This window comes from Misgurnus anguillicaudatus, chromosome 21, assembly GCF_027580225.2.
Source record: "Misgurnus anguillicaudatus chromosome 21, ASM2758022v2, whole genome shotgun sequence".
In the NCBI taxonomy this organism is placed as follows: domain Eukaryota; kingdom Metazoa; phylum Chordata; class Actinopteri; order Cypriniformes; family Cobitidae; genus Misgurnus; species Misgurnus anguillicaudatus.
Genome location: NC_073357.2, coordinates 51,878,811 through 51,891,207, shown reverse-complemented (window position 1 = coordinate 51,891,207; position 12,397 = coordinate 51,878,811). Strand labels below are relative to the sequence as shown.

General features: G+C 37.1%; 1 protein-coding gene across 4 annotated transcripts in view; it reads right to left on the bottom strand.

Moving 5' to 3' along the window:
- kcnip4a (potassium voltage-gated channel interacting protein 4a) overlaps positions 1 to 12,397 on the bottom strand; it is a 245,740-nt gene that overhangs the window by 211,363 nt on the left and 21,980 nt on the right. Inside the window, exons 1-2 of one of the 4 annotated variants that reach the window (XM_073859358.1) lie at positions 7,698 to 8,042; positions 7,077 to 7,240 (exon numbers count right to left, since the gene is read on the bottom strand). The exons of the other annotated variants lie outside the window; for them this stretch is intronic. Coding sequence (XP_073715459.1) covers positions 7,077 to 7,215 — 139 coding nt within the window. The 5' untranslated portion in view covers positions 7,216 to 7,240; positions 7,698 to 8,042. Of the gene's footprint in view, positions 1 to 7,076; positions 7,241 to 7,697; positions 8,043 to 12,397 lie in introns of those variants that run through there. 4 annotated transcript variants of the gene reach the window in all.

Genomic DNA, 12,397 nt, shown 5'->3' with positions numbered 1-12,397 from the left:
GCTCGCACGGTTGTAAATTCTGTATCTCCTGTTTGTTACAAATAAAGTATTTTTAGAGTACAAACCTTTTCATGCATATTTGTAAATTATTCTTTGAGATAACACAGATCATGTAGGCTATTGCATACATTTACAGCCATTAAAAGCCTGCTATTTTTACTTCCATGACTGAAAGAAAACGACTTTTAAAAAAATTCAATATAAATAAAACAAAGCAATTTTTTATATCAATCTTAAACTGGTGGTCTTTATCCTCCGCTTAGTTTTTCAGTTTACAAATTCCGCCATCTAAATAGGAAATCGCATGATGCCAGCGCAACTGGATTTTAAAGGGGATGAGGGCTAAACTCTCATTGGTTTATTGCACGTTACACCCAAAACACACCCATTACCATTATGAAAATAGCAACAACCCTTTTATACTGTTCGCTTGGCCCTCAAACCATTTTTTCACAAAAGACCGTGCGCTTTAGACAATGCGCTTAGATCGTTAAAATAGGGCCCAAAGTATTTGAAAAACATATTACACTGTAAAAGTTAAAAGTTGTTTCAACTAAAAAAAAATTTCCTAAAGTGTTATCAATTGAAGTAATCTTTTAAGTTGATCCAACTTTTCACTTTTTAACATAGACTGTAAAAAAAGATTGACAACTCGACGTTGCTTCCTTCCATTGTAATGAATTGAAGCCAAAAATGTCTGACCATGTGCGCCGCCATGTTACGTAAAAACGTCAGTTTGAAGCCAGGGCATGTGCAAAAGGAATCGTCCATGGAGCCAGAGGCGGTATTAAACTTCCACCCAAACGCTTGCATGCACAATTCAACCATGCCAATAATAACAACACGCCCCGTTTCTATAGCTTCAAATTACTAACTTCAATAACATTTATCACAAAAATTAACAATTAAACATATATCTACATGATAACAACTACCTTAAAGGACCAAAACCATCTTTTGGAAAATTTTATTGGAAGTGTAAATCATTTATTTATTTAGAGCCGAGTCCCATTCGTTTGCATGGAGAGTGCGGGGTTTATGACTTGTAATGCAACCAGCCACCAGGGGGCGATCAAAAAGCCAGCAGCTTCACTTTTCAAGGTGTATAAAGCACACCCGATTTTTACAGTGTAATACGTGCAGAAAGCAAGAAAATATTCAACTGTATACAAGCATCCATTTATATACAGCAGACACATACTATAGATTATATATGGTATGATTACATGTCATGCTATACTGAATTACCCCAGGCCTGGTTAGAAATCATTTTGAACCTTTCAGTCCTTAGTGTAACTCGTTTCTGAAGCATCTGCTTTACTTTAATTAGGATCATTTCCATTACACTTTCCATGGACTTTGCCAGAATGTCTTTTTTTAGCTAGCAACACTCAGATGACTGTTACAGCTATATTTGGATTTTTTTTTACTTCATATCACACTTTCATGTCTGTAATGAAGAATGTGATCACTGAAAAAGTCAAGATTGAGTAAAAATAGAAACATGCACACAGACATAAAAACACTGTGCAGTAGGGATGCACTAATGCAAAATGTCCATGTCAATACAGATATGACATCAGAGGACACCCATAGAGGTTCTGCTTATTACACCTTGTTTCAAATTATGATGTAGCAGTTCAGAGCATACAAACTGCACTTTTAAAGGGGACATTCCAGAAGACTTTTTTAAGATATTAAATAAATCTTTGATGTCCCCAGAGTACATATGTGAAGTTTTAGCTCAAAATACCATATAGGTAATTTATTGTGGCATGTTAAAATAGGCACTTTATGGGGCTGAACAAAAATGCACCGTTTTTGTGTGTATCCCTTTAAATCCAAATGAGCTGCTCAGGTGGGCGGAGTCTCAAGCGCTCGCGCTGTAGACAAGACAGAGCATCAAGAGGGGGATTCTCTCACGAAAGAAGTTAGTTAGTAATATATTTGAACAAGTTTAAAAAGTCAATTATCTGTTTTATGTATACTAAATACATGTTTATCAGCAGATGGGGAACATTGTGGAATAAAAATAAAGACTTTTAGGTCTCATAGTGTTATATAACAGGCACAATGATTTTCAGCATGTTACAATAAATTACACTTCCACAAACACTCAGAAGTTTACTTTTTGACCAAACCACACAAGCACATTTAAATGATCTGTAATAAAACAACACGTTTAATGCTTAAACTTTAGAGAAACAGATCAAATGACATGTTTAAGTTTATTGTGATTGAACACATTCGCGTTTCTGTCAGTCTCTCACTCTCTATCTTTTAACTCCTCGTATTCATTTGAAACTTCAGAGAAACATTAAACAACATATTTATGCTTATTGTGTATGATAGTGAATACGCGTTGTTTCCTCACTCTGTCTCGTGCAGTGCATTAATCCTCATTCATATAAAACTTCAATATAAACTTCAGAGAAACATATTAAACAACATACTTGAAAGCGAACCGTCGCGTTGCTCTCTCTCTCGTTCGTTCGCTCGCTCTCTCTCACTCACTCGCTCTCTCTCTCTCTCTCTCTCTCTCTCTTTCACTAAGATAACGTTAATCCTTTAGAACGTTAATTCAACGTAGAAAGATTATTAAAACTACAAGTTATAAGATTGTAGGCTTCTGTTTGTGTTTGAGGGAATACAAACGCGTCGTGCTGTCAGTCATACTTTCTCTCGGTCGCTCGCACTCGAGCCAGCATAATGGTTGGATAGCGCAGTTAAAGGGGCGGTATCTTTATAATAAGATCCCTTACCTACGTCATGGGGGGAGTGAAATCCGCATGACCTATATATTCACATGCTTGCAGAGAGAGCCTTACCAAAACAAAGTTACAGGGTTGCTATTTTTCATGTTTTCTGGGTTGGTAGAAGCACTGGGGACCCGATTATAGCACTTAAACATGGAAAAAGTCTGATTTTCATGGAATGTCCCCTTTAACCCATTTTCCTGCTCACTTTGAATACCTGGATATAATCGGCTCTGATCATTGGCTGTTTTTAAACAATCAGACGATACTCGATAATGGAAAAGGCCGATACATCATTGCGTTTCTAGTTTTAACCCACAAAAGAATCTCTTTAATATCACAAATCTGTGCAGTCTTTCATCAAAAGTCAGAGATTTCAATAAACTCACATTTTTCTTCCAAATGATCCGAGCTATCCGCATTCATCTACTGTTACTATTATTTGTGTCTACTGTTACTTTCTTCTCTTAAGTGGTTCTCAAATATTTCGGTGTACCCCCCCCCCTTTCTGTACGGTGCACAGGGTTTCCACACCTTAGTTAACTTCAAATTCAAGGATTAAATATGGGGACACGTTTCAAGTTAGAGCAAGGTTATATCGTGTTACCTTTTAAGAAACATTGTTACAGTTCCCTTTCGAGGAAACTCGCGCTGCGTCACTGCGGTGACACTTTGGGGACGCTTCCAGGGGTAAGTGCGTCTGAATATGTAATCAATTCAACCAATGGTGAGGCTTAACGACAAAGACCGGGTAACGTGGGAGCCAGAAAGTATATCGCTATCTGAAACATTGCCAAAGACGGCTTTACAGGGACGCAGAAAGTATGGCAAGGGAGACGAAGCGTCTCATTCCCTTCTCAGAGAAAAAACGTTACATTCGTAACCCGAGACGTTTTGGTAAGAATCAACATTCACATACAGAAGATATAAGCATTAACAGCAAACAGTTTAGCTAGCACGTGTGATTAAAAAAAGGCAAGAAATTTTATGATATTATCCTACACTACACAGGGAATAAAATAGTTTCAAGCACTTTCAATGACCTGTATCTAGGTATGTATATTTTCAAAAACTTCCCAGAGCCTTGAATTTTTTCCCCTAGATTCACAAACTTTCAAGGACCCGTGGGAACCCGTGCATCTCTTTGCACCCCCCAAAGAAAATTTATGACATAAAATAATCTCAAACTTACAATTTGAATTCAATAAAACGTATGAAGTGAAACAATGCAATGCTGCTAATTATTAGCCTTATTGTTCTGACATTTAATTACACAGAATTTATGATAAATTATTTATATGTACAAATTTATAAAAATGTCATAAAACTGGAGCGCCTCTGGGGGCCCCGCCTCCCAGTTTTAGAACCACTGTCTTAATCAATATTAGGAGAAAACTCTGGAACAAATATATATATATATACTTACAAATCATATAGCTGTCCTGAGCTACAATTTTTTCTCTGGGAAGCAAACCATAGCTTGTCTAAGTCTTTAATCATTTAACAAAATGAGTAAATTTACAACTCTGAAACTGATCAATATCCCCTTCACTATAATACAATGATTTATTGCGGCTGTCGCTTCACAAGAGACCATAAACTCTGATCATTTGAAACACTGAACACTACATAAATCCAACACAGGGCAGTAAAACGATCAATATCACTACAGCATTACCACCCTGAGGTCTCTCTTCCGGTAGATTAAACCTCAACATTTCAAGTAGCCTAAATCCAAAATACAGCGGATTTTTACTGTAACTGGCCTATATTTAGTCATTCTGTTTCTCTCTGAAGAAGCAAAACTCATTTCTAGCCAGCATTATAAAATTGGGTAAATTGGTGCCGAAGGATAGACAGTTTCAAATTAGCATTTGGTGTCATAGATTTGCAGAACATAAACAGCTTCAAGAATCACTTTCTGAAACAACATCACTCGCAGTTGCCGTGCCAACCTACATTAAAATTACAAATTTGATTTATCGTGTTTTAAAAGAGCTAGTTTTAAAATGCAGCATTATTGCTAGAAAACAATGATGACCAATGCTTTCATTCATTTGAGAAAGAATAAATAAGACTGATAACAATATATATCAACAGTATATATACAAATATATATGTAGTCCCTTTACCCTGCCAAACATCTTAAACTTTTCAAGAAACTGTTCACACAAATACAAAAATTGTCGTATGGAGTACTTTCTATTGCTGTTACATTTACATTTATGCATTTGACAGGCACTTTTATCCAAATTGACTCACGGGGCATTTAAGATATTCAAAGTTCCCATGCAGGGGCCATTTTTAGGATGAAAGATTCATTGTAACTGCATGAAAAAGAGAGACAAATTTAATGCTTTAAAAATGTCCTCCACAGCAAAGAAAGTCATACAAGTGTGCGCTTCCCGTACAACGACCACAGTACGATCCATCATTGGAGAAACTAACTAGCTAGTCATGACTTCTTCCCGAAAACATAGTAACTGTGTTGCATATTTGTTGACCGAGCCACATTGGTTCAGCAACATAAGCTGTGTCCCAATTCACAGGCTGCAACCTTCTAACGACGTATTTTAAGACCGATTGCGTCACAGCAGAGCGACTTGAGGCTTGTAAGGCCGTCCCAATAAAAAGGATGCTTAGAATGAAGCCACAAAATGCATCCTTATTTCTCCGTGCTGTTATCCCAAGATTCATTGCGCGCCTGCAACGGCTGCATATTCTAAAATAAACAATTAAAACCTTTATTAAATAAAAGTGTGTATTTATCAAAAACATTTTTCTTGTCACTTTTTTAGTATTATAAGTTATGTTTTGTGTTAATATTATTTTTCTTATGTTGCGTATATTTCTAAGGTTGATTAATTTGATATAAGGTTGAATAGTTTAATCTACATCAACGTGTCATATTTTCTAAAATAAATTAATATTTTTCTGATTACATATTTATATGAATAAGTCAGATACATCTCCGCTGTGTCCTGCTGACAGGCGCGGTGTGCGCGTGCAGGTGATGCAAATTATGGGTCTTCCGAAGCTTAGACCGTCTCATTTCAGTTCTCTTCGCGGACTTCTGAGGCTGCCACCTTGAAAGACTGAGTGCTCACCTTTTAAGGTCGCATTCTTATAAAAGGTCGCAGCCCTTGAATTGGGACACAGCTATAGTTGATGATATCACATACATATTGGAGTAATAGCATATACTAATGCTGCGTTCCAAACTCGGATTTCGGATATTATGTCCTACGTCTTACCTCAATGCGTTCCATTTAGTCACAAATTTATTAATACATCTTACAAACTAAACTTTGTTCATGTCATTTCGTGCTGTAAAATACTTTAAAGTTTGTTTTTACATTTTCACATCACATAGCTCACTGTAATCCCACTGGAAGCATTTTGGGTGTGAGGTCATCTGACACGTCTCCCTGAGGTCGTGGTAGATCGATTTGTACAGAAGGCAAATATTTGACTTCGAGTGCCGTTCCAGACGTTAACTTCCAGGTTTGAGGTGGGGAACATCCAAAGTCCAAATTGTCTGGAATGCAGCATCTTTTTCCACACAAGATCGAATTAAAGGCGGGGTGCATGATTTTTGAAAAACACTTTGGAAAAGGATTGCGTATGTGTGGGGCGGGTCTATTAAAAGAAGGTCCAGATTCTATTGGGGTAGGGGCGTGTTTGTTTAAGTGATTTGAAATATCAACATTGGCTTTCAGAGATCATGCACCCCGCCTTTAATTCAAATAATTGCTAAATAACGAACAATACATCTAATAACAACTTTTTTCTATTTTTGTTTTCTATTGTTTTGCTTTATTTCCTGATGTTTCATTTAATCGCATTTTCTTCTTACATCACTTCTGGGTGCCCTCAGCATCCTCGAGCACTTACGCACATGCACAGTTTTTAAAAGCAGCGCTTTAATTCTTTTAACAAATTAAAAGACGTAAATCTGAATTTGTATATTAGGAATTATGTATTTTAACAGTAAAGCGTTACTTGCTTATTTTACTCAAAAGCATGATCTGTATAAGTCTACACGCCATACAAACACAGAGTTATGCTTTTTACTACAGCTCGAAGTTCAAACCAGTTTGCATATGTTCGTTGCAATGATGAAAACACCCGAATCGTTTAACGATGCTGAAACGATAAAACTTGCGACCAAAGATGCTTTTTGGAAACACACCCCAGATCTGAAATACCTTAGTAAATAAGTAAATAATGACAGATGTAACATTTTGGGAGAACCCGCTCAGACTTCCTCAACGAAGAAGATTTTACTTTTATGAGTTGAAGTAATTCCCAAGGATTTACCTTTTCTGTTGGGAGAAGCCCAGGAGAAGATCCGTCTGAACAAGCAGCAGTTAAGTAAGACTTTTCGGGAAAGGCCGTGGTCCTTTTGGAAGTGAGATAAATCCTCATTCCACTGTGTCCTCTTGACCGGGGTGGACATGGTCACAAAAAACTGTTCAACGTACCTGGTGTTAATACGACAGAAGGTCAATTCACCTTCAATATTACTGTATGTCTTTACTACATCTCAGAAAGCATTCAATCACACTGAGCTAGGGATGATTTAGTTTTTCTTCTCCCTTGTGGGCTCAGACTAAATAAAATATGACTGTTCAGCCTTTGAAACGTCTGCTCTAATAACCAATCAAAAGTGCAATATAATTGCAAGAAAAATTTCCAAAGATAAAATGCCATGAAAATAAGTTGTTACCCTTCATAGTATGTTCACCAACTTGTGAGAATTTGTCAATGGAGGAATTTTGTAACTCTACACACAAAAATGACTAAAAACTACAAAAAGCAAAGACCACCATTCTAGTACCTAAACTACAAAATCTTCATATATATCCATCTGTGCAAAGACAAACAAGACTAAGAGTCCTAAACTCTCTCTCTTCCAGTTAATGTACACTATATTCTTACCTTGTGAGCTTAAGAGAGCTGCTGAACCTTCCCCTGTTGCAACCCAAAGATGCTCAGGTTTCACCCTACCGATCGCTTTCTCTTATTTCGCGCGAGGGAAGAAAAAGGGGATGAAGAGATACGCCCTGTGATCAGACTGTCTGCTGGTGGGTTCAACCCTTTACCCGCCCCTCTCTCACTATAGGGAACACGTCTAGAGAAACATCATCAGCATCAGCACCTGAGAGCATCCAATCAGAGAGAAGCATGGTCATTCATGTCAGTGATGGACGCTTCACTCACAGGACCCGGGGCTGAAGTATGCATCTCTGTGGAGGAACGCAGAAATATTCTCAACCTTCACCGTCTTCTCCTTCACACACATGCATGCAGAACAAATGTTGGATCGTAGACAGATTATCCCGCTGGTCTGTGATATATTTAGCAACGTTCAGACCCCCCTACACCACCTCCTATAAAATCACCCAGCATGCTGCACTTGCACGAATCAACAGGGCCGACTGTACTGGGAACACTCGCACGCTGCACACGCCTGATCCTGTTAGGGGATGGATTGAGTTTCAGCTTTTAAAATAATGACTACATTTAAAAGCACACCAAGGTGTACAATTAAGCTTAAGGAAAGTGTTTATGTTGGAACTACTGTAGTATTGCTCAGTGGTAAAGCATAGCATTAGCGGTGCAAAAGATTGTAGGTTCGATCCAAAAAGAGAACACACTGATAAAATGTATACTTTTTTGGTCTTTTAAGGGTTAAAAAACTCAATGTACACATTGCACCGACAAAATGACCTTGTTTTAAATTCACACCAGCTTGAAGTTTGTCCTCCGCGTGAAATGACCTAAACTCACACAGTGTGGTTCTCACATTCACAGGTGCATTCGAAAGATTGATCTATTAGCCTACAGAGACGAAGCAACCAGAGGTTCAGAGCGTCACAACATTATTATTTTCTTCTCGCTGCGCCGTTGCTATTTTGGGCTTATGTGAATGCTGATTAATCACGCGGACTACTAACAACAAATACATAACGTGAACACATTTAATGAACACAAGACACTGGCTGGAACTCTCTTTCTCTGGGTTTGTGTCATTATGGGACAGGGATTAGACTAGTCCTAGACTAAAATAAATGTAAGAGCTGTCCAAACTGAAAACAACTTGCACTGTTATATCTTAAAATACATCAGTGCCCTTTGTTTTGTTTCAAAATGCACACAAGAAATGTTATTAGTGAGGCATGTTTGTTAAAAATAGTTCTATTTCCTAATTAAACTAAAGCCTAGTCCTGACTTAAGCTAATCCCTGTCTGGGAAACCGCCCCTATTTAGTTTTGACACACTAGTAGTATGCTACATAAAAAACTCACCATTTATGACATTTCACTTGGAGATTGACATAAAAACGCTGCTTACCGAAGCAGCACTGCTCTCTATATAGAAACCAATATTGATCTCAAGATGAAATCAACCCTCTTCTAGAGAAATCAATAGAGAGCACATAACCATGTATGTGCTATTACACACAGAAACACTGAAGTCTAGTTAATGTTTTAGTCTCTGCTATAAATGCATTTTGCAAACACTTTTTAGTAATTTTGAGCCCAAGCAAGCATATAAAACGATATCGAATTTTTATACATTAAATATATTTAACATATGAGGCAACAAAAATCGTTACATAGTTAAAAGATTTGTCCATTTTCTTAAAAAAAAAAAAATCTAAGTAATTTACTCACCACAATGTCATCCAAAATGTTGATGTCTTTCTTTGTTGAGTTGAGAAGAAATGATGTTTTTTGAGGAAAACATTCCAGGATTTTTCTCATTTTAATGGACTTTAATGGACCCCAACACTTAACACTTAACTCAACACTTAACAGAGTTTCAAACGACTCTAAACGATCACAAACGAGGCATAAGGGTCTTATCTTGACAAGAAAAATAAAAAATATACACTTTTAAACCACAACTTCTCGTCTATCTCCGGCTGTGTGACGAGCCAACGCGACGTCACGTAATTGCGTAATGTCATGGAAAGGTCACGTGTTACATATATGAAACGCACATTTGCGGATCATTTTGAACAATAAACTGACACAAAGACATTAATTAGTATCATTCCACATACAACAACGTCGGAACGGTTCTCTTTCTCCACACTTTCGATACGTCATCCGTGACCTCTTGACGTGATGACGTATTACGCGAGGTCGCGCTGGCGCATCACAGGACCGATAGAGGAGAAGTTGTGGTTTAAAGGTGAATTTTTTTTTCTTGCCAAAAATGACAATCGTTTCACTGGATGGGACCCTTGTGCCTCGTTTGGGATCGTTAAGAGTCCTTTGAAACTCCGCCGAAAAAAACCGTTAAGTGTTGAGTTAAGTGTTAAGTGTTGGTGTCCATTAAAGTCCACCAAAACGAGAAAAATCCTGGAATGTTTTCCTCAAAAACGTGGTTTCTTCTCGGCTGAACGGGGAGGGACATCGGCATTTTGGATGACATGGTGGTGAGTAAATTATCTGGATTTTTTTTTTAAAAAAAAGTGGACTAATCCTTTAATTCATTGGTTAATATTAAAGCTAATTCAAGCTAATATAAAACAGGCAAAATCTGAACAACCTATTGCCGAGAATGGATTATCAAGTAAGTAACTGGGTTGATCTTTTTCACATTATCTAGGTTGAAAGAAGCACTGGGGTCCCATTTATCGCACTTAAACATGAAAAAAAGTCTTAATTTTCACGCAATGACTCCTTTAAGAAAGTTGGGTTCACAAATTTTCCAATTTTGCATTTAAAAGACGTCTAATAGCCATCCAAAAACAGACATCTCGGCTTAAACAAGACAAAATTTGTAAAAAAATTTGTGAAAAATGTATAGACATTTAGCTTAATAGACGTCATAGCCCAAAAATAAGTTATAATGAAATTGAAATTAAAAATTGTGTTTTTTTTTACAAATGATTTATCTGTGAGCTTATTTATTTAAAAAAAAAAAACAATTCATGTGCCCTCATAATCTTTAATTAAAAACGCAAATCTCCTCCCTTCCTCAAAATGATTTCTATTTACTTCCGATCACGAGGAATGGTGTGAGGGCTAGGCCCGGGAAAGGATTGTGGTGATTAGCAAATAGCAACAGGACCCAAATTCCAACAATCCAATTAATTCTCGATGGACAAATTCAAGTCCAGCTTCCAGCTTTCACTTCGATATATGTCATGATGGGTAAAATAAGACAATCGCTACTTCCGTTTCATTTGTGACTTTAAATAATATACTGTAAATAAATAAAACCAAACACCTTGTAGTCACTGTTGACTTTGCCTAAATGATGGAATATCATACATCTTGTGAGTTTGTTGGCTTAAACGACATGTAATCAAATTGTAGTGACTTCTGTACTGAGTGACCCACATTCACTATGTAGGTCACTCACTACACATCAGTCAACTGAGACCCTTCACAGATTTTAAAATCATTGCATTTGATTGCACAAAATGACATCAAAGTTATTATGGGGTATTTGTTACTATTTGCAGAATGGATAATTCATATGATGTAAATTGTAAGAAACGTATTTAAGAAATCATCCATCAATATCCACATCAACCACTTGACGTCAGGGGAATTGTACAAATTCATATCAGTTAGCCACCTCACACTTTAGTACATCTTCAGAAAGAGAAGTTATTAGACCAGCACAGTTGTTTATATTCCTGTTTATTTAACTCTAAAAAAAGCTTCCTAAGCAAAAAGAAAAAAATGAATGTTATGTATTCTGCTGAATCTGTGGTACTGCCGAGTGCAAAGTTACATGCACAGCTTTGACCTAATTTCCCACGGCCACATAACTCACTGTAGCTGTGAATCAGTGGGAATCTCATCTCTATAGGTCAAAAACACAAAGTCTGGCAGGTGATGTAGTGTATGTGATTGTGACCTCAGCAGGTCTACACAGTGGACTGTGAGAGGCAAAGTAACCCGACCCCATAAAAACAGCCGTGTATAGTGCTTAAACTCCTGAGGCATGTAAAATCCTCTCTGGACTAAAGGCATGCTGTTACAGACAGACGGCTTAATGCGGTGTTAAAGCATCATCAGGTTCAAGTCTTTATGCTTTAATGGTCGTAATGGACTTATAGAGAGATTAACTTTGCGCAAATGACCTAAAGCAAGTTTAAAGTGTGAAGTGGGCCGGTCCCAACTGATAAAGAGCAATTCTGTGCTTGGAAATGATCACTGCTCTTATAAAACGCTGGTACACAGCAAATTTAGCAGAGTTAAAATCACGGTGTTAATGAAAATATAAAGAGTTCAGAGTTAATTTAACACTGGATATTTTATTTTACTCTATGAAAATAAAGAGTTGGTGTCAAAACAGAGTGTTACCACTTTTAAAAAAAATCAACTCCTACAGTGTTTTGTTAGTGGATTTGTTAACTCCTAGGGTGTTAAATAGAGAAGACCTCCCACTTTTTACAGCACACGCTGAACCGTGTTTTGGGATGATGCAGTTCAAGCAGATGATCATCTTTTCCACTGTAAATGGTAAGTAAAAGTTCAATAAATACAATTTTGATCAATAACATTTGAGAGTTGTGAGGTGTTATGTTTTATATTGCTGTTAGTATCAAGTTTAACATTAAGAGTCATGTGTTATTGTCATGAATGCGGCAGTTAAGTTTAGATCTTAGC